This window comes from Mytilus galloprovincialis, chromosome 2 (assembly GCF_965363235.1).
Source record: "Mytilus galloprovincialis chromosome 2, xbMytGall1.hap1.1, whole genome shotgun sequence".
Lineage (NCBI taxonomy): Eukaryota > Metazoa > Mollusca > Bivalvia > Mytilida > Mytilidae > Mytilus > Mytilus galloprovincialis.
In genome coordinates this window covers 39,052,378-39,067,391 of record NC_134839.1, presented here as the reverse complement: position 1 = coordinate 39,067,391, position 15,014 = coordinate 39,052,378, and the positions used below count along the sequence as shown (strand labels likewise).

At 30.3% G+C, this 15,014-nt stretch overlaps 1 protein-coding gene across 3 annotated transcripts in view; it reads left to right on the top strand.

The window, feature by feature from the left end:
- The first annotated feature begins 11,847 nt into the window (after positions 1 to 11,847).
- LOC143063560 (uncharacterized) overlaps positions 11,848 to 15,014 on the top strand; it is a 40,383-nt gene continuing 37,216 nt past the window's right edge. For all 3 annotated transcript variants that reach the window (XM_076235767.1, XM_076235768.1, XM_076235766.1), the window contains exon 1: positions 11,848 to 12,249. In XM_076235767.1, the coding sequence (XP_076091882.1) occupies positions 11,976 to 12,249 (274 nt within the window). In that variant the 5' untranslated portion in view covers positions 11,848 to 11,975. The remainder of the gene's footprint in view (positions 12,250 to 15,014) is intronic.

Below are 15,014 nucleotides of genomic sequence, written 5' to 3'. Positions count from 1 at the left end.
GTGCAAATCCATTACAATATGGCGGACATTTACCACAGTGATCAATCATTACATAATATCTGTAATTACTCATGTTGTTTATAATTGTTTAGTGGAAGATGGTGACGTATTCGTGTGAAGTTTTTACATTTAGCAATCGAAAGATATGAAATGTCATCTTAATTTACAAAACAATGCTTTGTCGTCGAATAACAATTCAAAATGACAAGAATGATGAATAAATTAATATTTCAAAGGATCGTAGTATCATGGTGTAACAGTCTTTTTATCTACGCAGGGGAACTCGCGATGAGCAATTTGTGTTAGCAGACACAACGATGTGACTTGAAGTTTTACGAATTTAAAAGTCAAAGATCGGGTAGAGAATAATTTACTTTCAAATGTTCGAGTACTTCACCACGAATTCTCTATTTATCTGCCGAACCGGTTCTTGTTAAGACGGGAATTTGTACACAATTAATTTAGCATGGACAAATTGTCTACAGAAGGAATGTATGTTTGTACATTTTCAGAAGACCTTTTGAAAAACATTGAGTTATTAATTTGAAAACATTATTTTATAATAAAATTGGCTTTGTATAGTAAGATTATATTTTGATTACACAATTGACTTGTGTTGACCATACTGACCTAAATTTTAACTCGTTCAAAGTTTAATCATTCTAGATAATTAGTTTATGCTTCTAACAGAGAAATACATGATTACAAAATCAAACAGAATAAGAAAGTACATTTTTGATATTAGACTAATAATCGACTTTCCGATGCTGTTTTTGTTTAAAAAAAAACAACCAAATATTGACAATAAAAATTCAAAGGAAATTATAAGTCTTAACGATATATTTATAAAAAAGTCGAATAGGAAGGATATTCCTAATCAAAAACAAACACTTGGTATGCAGTTGATCTGCGTGTTGTCTTTAAAATATGATAAAAGTTGTTTTGGTCTATGAAGGTCTTTCGATGATATCATAAAATTATGGATTTTTATATTCTTGGATTGAACAGAGGAATAACAAGTTTTAATCCACAAAAGTCACATCTGACAGAGAATAGTTGACCAATTTCAGCGAATTGCATATCAGAAATTGAAATAGATTTTGTAAAAAAAATCGGTCTTCCAGAAAACCTTTAATTTGAGAACATTTAGACTCATTTTCTTATAAAAATTAAATAAATTAATGTAAATTTAGAACTTGAAATCACCAGTTACTTCGAATTTTAGACAGGAAAGAGTCTGTGTACTGTGTAATTCTGGATAGAAAGCTGATGAATTTCCTATATATTCCAAACTGTACAGATCTAACAGACAGTAGAAGGACTTTTCTTAAGCCTCACTACGAACGTAAGCCGAGTAAATGTTTTGAAATTCGGCACTTTTTCAAAACATATTCGGGTATTGACAAATCGTATATTGACCAGTTTCTTTGTCTGTTTACTTTCATGTTATAAATTCAACAACAAAATGTAAATCGTTGTTTTACCTATGTTTGAATGATTGTTTTGTGAGTAAAATCAGTCAACGTAAGTGATTTTTCTGGTGGTTGCCTTGAGTCACTTTTCCAATGCTGATTTTTTTCTTCTTAACAACTAAACATGATTAGCCCAACCCAGTTAAAGGTTGAAGTTTGCATGAATATGGATTCAAATGAGTTGAATAAATGACTTGCTAACCAATAATATGTCATCGATGTTTTTGGGCTTACCTAACAAACTTGAACAAAAAATCACAAGGATTAGCGAAATATTAATTTACACATCCGCTTTAATAAATTAATGCTTGAAATAAAACAACAGTCCAACCTTCTTACATCTTTGTTCAAACCGACGGAGGATATTTAAGCGCCACGACAGGACATTTTAGCGAGAAAATAAATCGGACGTTTAAGCTCTAATGTACAACCTCCTTTTCGCAAGAGTTTTAACCCTTACATGTATTAGCAAAACGTTGAAAGATCAATGTCCTTTTAATCGCAAGATTTTAAACCAAACCCTCTTTTAAGGTGGTACCTAACACTACAGGGAGATAACTCTGTAAAATCAGCTAAACGTTTTAATAACGTTGCGTTGTGAATGCAATATCAAGCTTCTCATTGATCAAAATTAGTGTTTTTCAAACTGCTATATAACCAGTGTAATTTTTCTGATAAATTGGTTGGTTCAAATTTTTTGAAATTTTTATATTTTTGTCAAAGGGTCAAAGTAAATACTTTGTCAAAATTTTATGAAAATTAAACGAGCCAAATTAATTTTAGCGAAGGTGTTGGGTACCACCTTAAGGGAAAAATGAAATTATGAATGCCAATTTTAGCAACAAAAATTACAAATAAATAAATTATAGATTTTAATAGAATCAGTAAAAATAATATCATGTCCATTAAATTACATAAATAAAAGCCTAAAAGGTTAACTCAAGGTAACAAATTGCTTTTTGAAATAGGATTAGAACGAATCAGGACCATTACTTGTTCGCTCGGAATTGCATGTAACTTCTGTCTAAAGCTTAGTGGGAAAACATGGCATTTTCTATGATATATTCCCAGACCTATTTCGTTTGCGATTGCAAATTTATAAGTTGTGTAATGGTCGATTTTGATTTATGAAAAACGAGTTATGATAAAGTTTTATCTCTGCATGGTCCTAATCCATGTGAAAGTTTATAAAGTCAAACACAGTTAGTCAATTACATATCCATAATGTGAACACGCACTTGGTGCATAGAAGTACTCATTAATATTGCTTGTCAATTCTCAATATGACAAATAACATAAAAGAACTCTCTGAATTAACTAATGGAATATTGTTGTCTCAAGCACCATTATGTTTTAACCAAAATCGTACCACGACATAAGTAATTTATATCTTGTAATAGTATACTTAAGAAGTAATTTATCTCTTCTTATGATCTATTGAAAATTAGTCCACAAAATTATTTCGCTACTCATCGTTAAGCAAAGATTGTATTCTTTTATTATCAAAATACAAATATTTTTATTTTTCAATTGTAAATAATACAAACAATAAATCTCCATGTTACATGTATTTACAAATATTTTTCAGATGTTGTAAGAATTCTGCGATCTTTCAAGATAATATTATGTAAAAGCAGCATACATTTTGCACAGAAGAGCCTTTTAACTCGTTGTTACTGTAATTTAAACCCTAATGTAATAAAATTTTAGATTTCGGTGTAGTGTTTTAAAGACTGTCTTTTTGCAATTAAGTTACATTTTTGTTCGACATGATTGGTTTTCGGTTGCACCTTTGATGTCTGTTTGCCTTTTTCAATTCCTATGGTAATTAGGTCTTTCCTTTAAATAAATCATTTTCTGTACCATTTAAAAGACGTCTTTTATGCATATAAACTTATATGATATGTTTTTTTACAGATATTCAATTTTATTCCCGGTTGTTTTATTCCTAGCCTTCATACTGTATGATAAAGTGTGCAAATATGAAATATCTTGACGAGTGATGCAATTTGTATCTTTTCGTCTCGCCCTTTCTCGCTTTGTCTAAAATTCGAATTATTCTCTATGCCATATCTACCAGTTTGCACCTGTACTATCAATTATGTATCAACGGAGATTTCTTTCATATTTGATATAAAAACAATACAATTTACCGTTGTGGATTTGACACAAGAAAAGTTCAGAATGTCAACCATTCAATTTTTATAGCATGGTTAAATAAAAATTGAAGGAGCGCATATATATGACAAATTATCATTGAAAGTAAAACATGGCATCACCAATTGTGACCTTACATGATATTTGTGAAATATTAAATTTTGTTACTTGATGTATGAGCAAACTTTCATCATATTATTAAGTTTGAGAAAATCCCATTTTAAGCCTTTATAAAACCCAAACGATTAGAATAAATTTTGAATTTCTCGTTCAGAATTATCAGTAAATATGACATTCATTTTTTGTTAGTTTGATACACCTCTTCAGCACTTTCCTATAGTCAACGTAAGGATTAGAAGTAATTCAAAATGTCAAACAAAAAATCAGTTTTCACCAAAATGCACTTTTTAGCGAAGGATCGTGCAGTATTATTTGTTTAGAGATTAACCTGATTAAATAATAAAATGATGGATAATACTTTAATAAATCAAAATCTTAGGCTTATTGTATCCAATAAACAAACGTTTTGATATCAAAACCGAGGGTGTAAAGATAATGCAAGTTATGCGAGATGTAGAAAAATCCCCAAAATATATGTGCATGTAGCCCCCTGTGGTCTCAGCAAGTTCCCCTAAAGGCGTCTGACGTCAGTCAAGAATTGATGTTGTAACATGTAATACGATTGGTTTTTCATCATGAAAATTCCAAACACTTGAAAACCATATTCTGATGGTCAGATCAATTGAGTATACGCATATTGTCATGAGCAAGTGCGTATGGTCCAAATACTTATATGGTCTGGAAGGAACACGGTTAGAATTGACGTAACACCAAATGATTTATGAAAATGATTAAGGTGGTCCTTTCAAGAGAATAAGGTGTTGATAGGTATATAGACAATACGCATCATTTGACCTATTCATAAACAGTAAAATCACAAAAATACTGAACTCCGAGGAAACTTCAAAGCGGAAAGTTCGTTATCAAATGGCAAAATCAAATGATAAAACACGTTAAAAGAATGAACAACTGTCATATTCCTGACTTTTTATTAATCAATCTTGTTAAAAGTATTTTGTATGACATTGGAATGATGCAGAAAGAGCTGTTTCGTCCTCGATATAGTGGATATTGCTGCTAATACTGCAATATAGTAAAATTAGGTGCCATATTCCATGTGTACTTCTTGGGGGTGTTTTGGGGGTTATTTCAAATTGAAATGTCACCCATGGCCATCTACAGGTTATTATAATATTTATGTCAATACCAGGGTATTATCAATTCATAATTTGGTCGAGTTTTTCAAAGGATAGACGGTTGATAATGAAAACTGAATGTTAAGCTTTAGATATACATAAATCTGGTTAAACGACAAATTAATTGCATATAACATGATCCAATGCAACCCAAGCTCCAACATATTACTAAATGCATGTATTCTTAAGATACAACATATTTCTTCCTTAACTTGTAACTAGTATCTCAAAGATAAATATTGACATTACGAATATAGAAAAACAAAAAGAGACGGTAGGTACACTTTTTGTCCATAAGACAGCAGCAATCAATTGAATAAATAGCCCAAAAGGACGTCTAGCTTTTCAGTTTCAAATTTAGATCTCTCATAGGTGCTTTGACGAGGAAAATATTTTCGAAATTGCGCATATGAGATATATGTAATTTTGTACTACATGTATCTCTCAATACTGTAAAATCTACATTTGAATAATCTAAAAAATGTTTCCTAACCTTGATATAATATATGATCCGTAAGTTAACGTACGAAAATAAGCAATTGAAATGAAAATAACACTTTTTTTAGTATGATGAGTGAAATCGCTTTTCAATATTGTCTTTAGTAGCACAGCGTAAAAGTCGAAAATTGTAGGACTAAGGAATTTAATATTATATTAGCCAAATCCGCCAAAAGTTGTAGTCAGGAAAAAATACAAAAATCTGGAATTAAAAAATTGGTACTATAAATCAGAAGATGATTAGTAAAGGAAAAAGTAAGCTCAAAATATTGAAAGGTTACGGAACTCCTTTTCGAGTTATTTAATTGAACAAAAATGGTGGGAAAAGGCTTATTCGGACTTTTACCGTATATATTTTGTATTTAGCATTTAATCATTTGGGCCTCAAATTGTAAGAAAAGAAATCTAGAATCTGCTTAAATTGTGGTAAATCCCCTTTTATTAGCTATTCAAGTCTAATATGAAAAGAAAAGTAAGCGATATGGTGCAAAATGGTTTACTCTTCATAATAGGAAAGTCCGAAAATCTGACAAAAAATCCCAAACCTGACATGACTACATCCTTAAGATCAACTTTGCATGAGGAAGTTGAAACCTTAGTTTATAAATCTTATTTTTTTTTCTGAAAAAACATGGATGTTATATGCGGGATCGAACATTCAATATCGGAATCTTTAGGCAGAGTTCTAACCGATTGATACCTTCACTAATTCGACAAGTCAGAATACATTTATATCTCCATTCTCATACAATGAATGTATAAAAAAAATAACAAAAAATTTAGTAAGAAAAACTAATGATTCTACAAAATTTGATTTACCTCAGAGCTTAATTATGAAATTGGATTGTAATAGTATCTGAATACAATTGTAATGTCCTCTTTTAGATTGGCAACTGTATTTATATTTGAAAAAAGGTATAAAATTAAAATGTTTAGAATGTATAGCAACTTTTCTTACAGCGTTATTAACTGAACAATTCACAGAAGGGATTAGTTTAGGTGAAAATGAAGGATTTATTTAAACATGTTTATTGGTATCTTATATTATAACTAACACCGAGTTGTTTTGTAGATATTTTTTTACATTCAGTTACAAATACCTTGATGTCAAATAATAAATTATGTCACAAAAAAAGTAAAATAAGATTGGCGCATAATTGAACAGTAAAGAAAACTCTTCGAATATTTTTACGTGTTCACAGTTTGAAACGATTTTTTATCTGTCCATAATGGACTTTTGTTTGTCGTTTTTGTTTAATCTTTACTTGAATTTGCCATACATATACATTTATCTTCATTTGAACAATTCCTGATTGAAGATTGATTTGCTCCTTACTTCTCTGAATTGAGAATTGAGATATCTACATTATACATAATAAGTTTATATTATACAGACTTGTAAATGTGCCAGGTTGTCCATTTAGTAACCACTTCAAAGAGATTTATAAACTAATATGTGTAATGTCAAACTATTTAAAAAAAATGCCCAAATCACCGCAGTGGCAACAGTCATCTTATTTGATTATCATTTTAATCAACTTATGTAAATGATCAAAACTCACTCATTTTATTTAGGAATCATTCTACTTTTTTACTACACAATTACAATATTGTATCGAAAATCGAATTCCAAAGCTATAAGTTGTAATGTATCATGTTTCGGGAGCTAACTCATACATTAATTTGTTTAAGAAAGGAGAATACGAAAGAAGCCATATTCAAATATAAACAACAACTTCTATTAGCTATTTTTAAATTTTCTTGTGCAATTTTTTGTCATATCTAATTGGAACATTGAACTCTGCACTTTACATATAACTATTTGAAAAAAAAACAGATACAGATTCTATTTACCTCGTTGACTACAATATTCCTCCACTCTCAATAAATAAACCTAAACTTGTTTCATCAACAATGAAGTGCATATATATTTCACGTTTTTTCCATCTATGACTTTAAGGATGTACACCTCTGAGGAGCCAAAAATTTCTAGAATTAAACATTTTTCTTAACCTGATTTTTGGGTTTATAAGACTGTAACAAAACAATTGGTGAAGAAAAAATCAAACATATGGTGGTGCAATTCTTTTTTTGCTACGGCCCTTTGAAAATGACCAATTTTGATGTTTTTCTCATTTTTCATCGATTTTTACCTATTTTTGGGCTATTATCGTGAAAAAAATCACAGTTCCACAATTAAACTTTTTTTCATACTTTCTATAAAGATGAAGTGGACCAATCTGAATAAATTTTACTTAAAAAAACTATAGGTATGTGTTAATATAAGAACGTTTTATCATATTTTGACGCTCTTTTGTGTAAAATTTACCATGCTGTCAAATTGGTATTTTTCTGATTTTTCTCAGTTTTAAGAACAAAATGCATATTATTTCAACTTTTTTGTTATAAATGATTGAAAAAAAAATACATATCTTAGAAATTTGAAACGACCAAAATGATATGGGATGTACATGATTCTTGTAAAATCATTTTTTGTATCCCTCACCCATTTTCTCAAAATTTTGGCTAAAAATGCAGACTTGATTTGTCGTAAAATTTGAAAACTGGATTACTCAAAAACCATTCATTGTAATTACACAATTTTTCCACAGAGTTATGTTTGATTATAATACTTTAAAAATTCATTGATATTTTCCACTTGTATCACATTGTTTGGAAATAATTCAAGAACGAGATTTCAACGAGACTGAACGGGACTGAAAAGTCAGAAGAATACACTTAAATCTGGTAAAAAAAGGAAGATATACCATGTCACTGGTTATAGATTATAAGGAAGTAACTGAGGTCATACACTAAAGAAAAATGGACGCTAATAACACGAGAAAGCCACTAGAAAGGGAAAGATGAGATAGTCTACGGATTGAAAGGAATTATCGTCACTTGAAATAAAATAGAAATGTACCTTTAGTACAATTCTCATTTGGTAACAGGGTGAGTTAACATTCGGCAATCCTCGGTAGAATCCGCTACTCTCCTTCTATCCTCTTAGATGAGGGTACGGAATCGATCGAGTTGAGACGAATAGGTGATATAATTGACTTTAAATTAGGTAAATTTATCTGTTGAAAATGGCATTTTAATACCTTCTAGGTGGTCGGAAATATTTTAACATATGACCTGAATTATAGGAAACATTGTTCCTAACCTTTAATAATGTTTAACAGTTTATAGTTATCGGAATGTTGTCGCTTAGCCTTTACAGACTTTAGATGAGAAGATGAAGTAAAATGTCGAAAACTGATATATTTTTGTGATAAGAATTTTAATATCATAACTAAAAGTACATCATGTATCTGTAAATCCCTGACACCATAAGAGGTTTTTTAATAACTGCGATTTACAAAACAGGAGGAAATGAATTAAATTATAAAGAAACTGTAAACTACATGGAAGTTTAAAAATACATGAAATCCTCGCGTTCTTTGTTTTTAAGAGAGACAGCGCTTAAACCGTTTAATAAAACTATCTAAAATGCGAAAAGAACTAAAAAGATCATGGTTTCTAAAGCCACTAGAAAGGGAAAGATGAGATAGTCTACGGATTGAAATGAATTATAGTCACTTAAAATACAAAAAAAAGTACCTTTAGTACAATTCTCATTTGGTAACAGGGTGAGTTAACATTCGGCAATCTTCGATAGAATCCGCTACTCTCTCGCTATCCTCTTAGATGAGGGTACGGAATGGACCGAGTTGAGACGAATGGGTGATATAATTGACTTTAAATTAGGTAAATTTATCTGTTGAAAATGGCATTTTAATACCTTCTAGGTGGTCGGAAATATTTTAACATATGACCTGAATTATAGGAAACATTGTTCCTAACCTTTTAAAATGTTTAACAGTTTATAGTTATCGGAATATTGTCGCTTAGCCTTTACAGACTTTAGATGTGTAGATGAAGTAAAATGTCGAAAACTGATATATTTTTTTCATAAGAATTTTTTTAATATCATAACTAAAAGTACATTATGTATCTGCAAATCCCTGACACCACAAGAGGTTATTTAATAACTGCCAGTTACAAAACAGGAGGAAATGAATTAGAATCATATTCAAAACAGTGTGGCTGTGGCCATTGATTGACGACCTAGATTATCCCATTGACTGGGACAGATTATGTGAACGTTTGTCTGTAGCGACCACTGCTCACTATGTACTTGTTAAAGACACTTAAACTGTGGAGTCACCAAAGGTTCTCAACACCTAAATGAAGTTATTCGAAAAATTAATCAGGAATAACACGATGCTATAATTTATATCAATAATATAAATCAAAACATAAAGGTTATTCCTGATTAATTTTTCGAATTATTTTATTATTGAAGGCGTTAAGAACCTTTGGTTACCCCACAGTTTAAATTCTATAATAAGTAAGTAGTGAGCAGTGGTCGTTACAGACAAACGTTCACCTAATCTGTCCCAGTCAATGGGATAATTAAGGTCGTCAATCAATGGCCACAGCCACACTGTTTTGAATATGATTCTAAATTATAAAAGAAACTGTAAACTACATGAATGTTTAAAAATACATACAATCATCACGTTGTTGGTTATAAGAAAGACATCACTAAACTGTGAATCAAAAATGCAAAAAGAGCTAAAATATTCATGGTTTCTTGGTTGTAAGCCTCAATTGTCCATAGGAAATACTATATGCCATAGCCATGGAATTCACTTTTTTTTAAGTTAAAAAAAATCATGATACTGCGAAACATACGTCGGAATAATCTTGTATGCTTCCAACTGTACATAGCTGATGTAATGGAGTTATCGCAGATCATATATCTGCTTAACTATATAACTGTATGCATATATGAAAAGCCTTGATATAAATTTCCAAACCGATTGTGTCCGTTGTGGCTTTTTAAACTGACAATTCTGTACTGTCAGTTTAAAGACAACAATCCGTGTTCAGTAATTTGTCATATTCATTTTATAAAAAAAATAGTTCAGTTACACATATAGTATTGAAATTGTAATGTGTCGTTAAAGATACTTTTGAATTTAAAATGTGGGTTCAATCAATATGACAGTAAATTGCCAACGTAATCAAACCAAAATGACACCTAGAGGTGTCTATATCACCCTAGTCTTAAAAGAATAACTAAACAGTTAGCATCAAAGAAATGGTATCAACTACTATTTCATCAAAAAACAAAAACTACTGACAATATTCTTGACTAAGGACATGCACGCGAAGAAGGGTCAAACTATACTATATGTGAACTTATCGATTAGACGTGTTTCTTTCTGTTTTTGGTCTTTATGGTAATTTTACTCTAATTTTTTTTTGTGATTTCAAACTTTTTCTCGCGCGTACATAATAAATATTCCGGAGGCACATGTTGTGAGTACAGAAAACAATATCACTCCAGAGACACATGTTGTGATTACAGAAAACAGTATCATACCAGAAACACATGTCGTGAGTACAGAAAACAATATCACTCCAGAGACACATGTTGTGAGTACAGAAAACAGTGTCATACCAGAAACACATGTCATGAGTACAGAAAACAATATCATTCCAGAGACACATGTTGTGAATACAGAAAACAGTATCATACCAGAAACACATGTCATGAGTACAGAAAACAATATCATTCCAGAGACACATGTTGTGACTACAGAAAACAGTATCATACCAGAAACACATGTCAGGAGTACAGAAAACAATATCATTCCAGAGACACATGTTGTGACTACAGAAAACAGTATCATACCAGAAACACATGTCATGAGTACAGAAAACAATATCATTCCAGAGACACATGTTGTGAGTTCAGAAAACAGTATCATACCAGAAACACATGTCATGAGAACAGAAAACAATATCATTCCAGAGACACATGTTGTGACTACAGAAAACAGTATCATACCAGAAACACATGTCATGAGTACAGAAAACAATATTATTCCAGAGACACATGTTGTGACTACAGAAAGCAGTATCATACCAGAAACGCATGTCATGAGTACAGAAAATAGAATCAAGCGTAATTTATAAAAAAAAAATCATTGAAAAACAATAATTGATGATAATACGATAAATAATCTTTCTGTATGAACGAATTCCAAGAACATTTCACAAGTTACCAATCCTCATTTAACTATTCCTTTGATATGCATATGCTTAAAAGAACTCATTTAGTTTCTCTTATCAAGATTAAAAGTCTTATATTATATAATTTATTATAAAATAGAAATGAAATAACTGAAAGTTAAGTTCACTAACAGCTTTGAAATGTGTAAAATGTATTGCATTTGCAATATTATTTAATTTTTTGGTGGAATTAAAAGAAAAAAGACGATAAAGTACCTTTTAAAGTCAACACGGAAAAACCATTTAAATATTAAATAAATTGAGTGAATTTATCAAAAACACTTGAGATTCCTATATCTACAAGTGACGTATAATATGCGCTCATACTATATTAATTCTGATACCTGTATGTACAACGCAAAGCTAAACGTTTGTTTCCACATTATCAAAAATTAAAACGCGTGGCTAATTTTGAAAATTTTATCTGTAATCATAACTTCTTGAGACACGAACCGGGGAACATTGAATGAATACAATGAAAATTCGCACCATTCCGCATATTTTGTTGTTTATTTGGACTTTTACATATACAGAAGCCTTTTTTCCTAATCCATACGGACTACATGTTGGTAGAGATGATTTTACACACGCAGAAATAACAGAAATTGGAATTCTGAAAGCAGTAGCAGCCTTCTATGAAGAAACACCACTTACTCCTGGAGGATCAACACCTAGCTCCGGTTCTCTGACGGGAATCCAAGACATTACTGCTAAGAAGCTTTACGATAAGATTTCCGCAGGTAAAACATAATTTCAAAAATCTAAGCTTTCGGATTAGTTATCAGTAGCTATAAAACCAGGTTTCATCCACCATTTTTTTACATAAAAATAAATGCCCGTTCCTAGTCAGGAATATGACAGTTGTTATCCATATTCGTTGGATATGTTTCAGCTTTCATTTTGTCATTTGATTAGTTCATTATTTTTGTGATTTCACTTTTTTTCAGTACCAACTGGATCAAATCTTACAATCTTATTTTTTCCCATTATTTTAAAAGGCCCATATCTTTCTAATAAACAAAATTGAATAACATCATTTTAGAGAACAAGTAAAAACAACATTCGCCTATTTAAGCATATCTAAGTTTTCCACTATAATAATTCGTCTTGGATCATTTAATAAAACATGATCACTACACTATGGTTTCAACAACTGTTATAGCCTTATGAGGTCTTAACACAGATTAAGTACTTTCTTGTCGTGTCTTTCTGAAATGTTTTATATGGTATTTATCTAGACTTTAATAAGTGTTCCATTTATTTTTTTTGTAAATTTGAACAGGTTGTATTTGTCCTGTTTGTTTTCCTTTTGCTGTTTTATTTATGTTTGATTACATTTCCAAACAAACATTTTCAATCTATAAACAACTATCTTCCACTACATTACATGTGCACTAAAAAAACTTCGTAAATAGATATTCTCAGATATTAATTAACCCGTAAAAAGTAAAATAACAATAATATCGAACTCCGGTGAAAATTTAAAACGGAAAGTCCCTATTCAAATATTTAAGGAAGCTGGCTTGTCATATTTTGGAATTTTGGTAAGATTTTCGGAATCCTCTGGTTTTATCCATTGGAATGCATTAACAAATTTTGCCCGATGACCCCCATTTTTCTTTTTATAATTCTTTTACATGTATTGTTTTAAGCTGTCTGTTGAAGTCTTTTAAAATTTTAATTACTTTTTAATAGTTTTTGAGTACTTTAACTTGTTAATGATAAAGCTATGGAAAGTCAAGAGAGAATATTTTCCCGCCAAAATTTCAATGGCTAATATATCGAAAATGAGCACGGCTACCTATATATTTTTTTTTGCTCTTTGGATTCCTTTATTAATCCCCTATCAATATAAACTAGTCTTTTAAAAAGTTAATTACTTTGAAACTGAGAAGCGAACTCCCTTAAATCAAAAGCTCAAACATATTAAACGAATGGATATCAACTGTCATATTCTGACTTGGTACAGTCATTTCCTTCTATAAAAAAATGGTGGATTGAACGTGGTTAGATAGACAGCTAAACCTCTCACTTGTATGACAGTTGCATAAAAATTCCATTATATTGAGAACAAAGTGTGAACAAAACAAACAGACATGATAGGTGAAAATGTCAAAAATAAGGGTACTGTTGTCAACATGGTGTTATAATCTTAATGACTATTACATAAATAGATCAACAAAGAAAAGAAAAAGGCATACAAATAAAGCTCATTAGCAAAGACATAAGACAAGCATACAATAATTTACCATAGCACATCAATGGGATGTATAAGTACCGTTCCACGCCAAATGGATATTACCAAAAATAGACCAAACAGTATAAGTAAAATTGTACAAAGACAAATACAAGAACACTGTAACACGTGATTGATGATAAACAATGTCAGTTCCTAGAATCAAGACCATCGTGTATTATTTGTGTATTATTTGTGCAGTTGATACGGAATATTTATAAACAATGTATTGTGGTATATTCGTATAAACCTTTTAAGATCTTTTAAGAAAAAGAACGAGACATTCTTTGAAATCAGACCAATACTTGTATATTCAATTTGTATATTATATGATTTAGTGATTGAAATGATATTCAATACGGAAAAACATTGATAAATGTCCCAAAGTTTTTTTTTTAAATCCGTTTTCCTTATAAAATCTTATATAACATATGTTGCACTATAATATTATCATTTTAAACTTTTAAATAAATAATCAATGTATTAACATATCCGGTGAATACTTCCTGACACGGCATTATTCGGCTCTCTGTGTTATTTAAGAAGGACTCAAGTTTTTCTACTTTATCTTACAACATACTATTGAGATATTAGAATAGTATATATTAATTTCTCTTGAAAAACACATCGTGTAAAAAGTACAATCACAAAAATACTGAAGTCCCAGGAAAATTCAAAACGGAAAGTCCCTAATCAAATGACAAAATCAAAAGCTCATACACATCAAACGAAAGGATAACAATTGCCATATTCCTGACTAGGTACATGCGTTTTCTCTTGTATGACAGTTGTATGACTTGTAATAGATAGTTGTGTTTTGAAATAAGATAGGTTGTCAGCGTTCTATGTTAAACATATGTTTTTTAAAGTTTAAAGAGCCCAAACAATTAATTCACATGTTTTTCTTTTAATTCAACTTACATTTAAATGTAAGAGTCCTATGACTGTTATTCATTTTAGTTTAAAAAGAGTGATCAGTCAAAATATCTAAATAGTACTCTATTGAAATAGCTTCAGATTTAGGAGAGTTCACTGTTAAACATATCAATCTAAATTTGTAAAAAGTAAAATAACAAAAATACCGAACTTCAAGAAAATTTCAAAAACGGAAAGTCCTTTATCAAATGGTGAAATCAAGGATTTGTATAGTAAGATATACTATACAGATCCTCTGTAAAATCAAAGCTCACAAACACATCAAACGAATGGAAATACTTTTAATACAGGTATTTGCGTAAAAAGAAAAGGGTGAATGTAACCTGGTTTTAT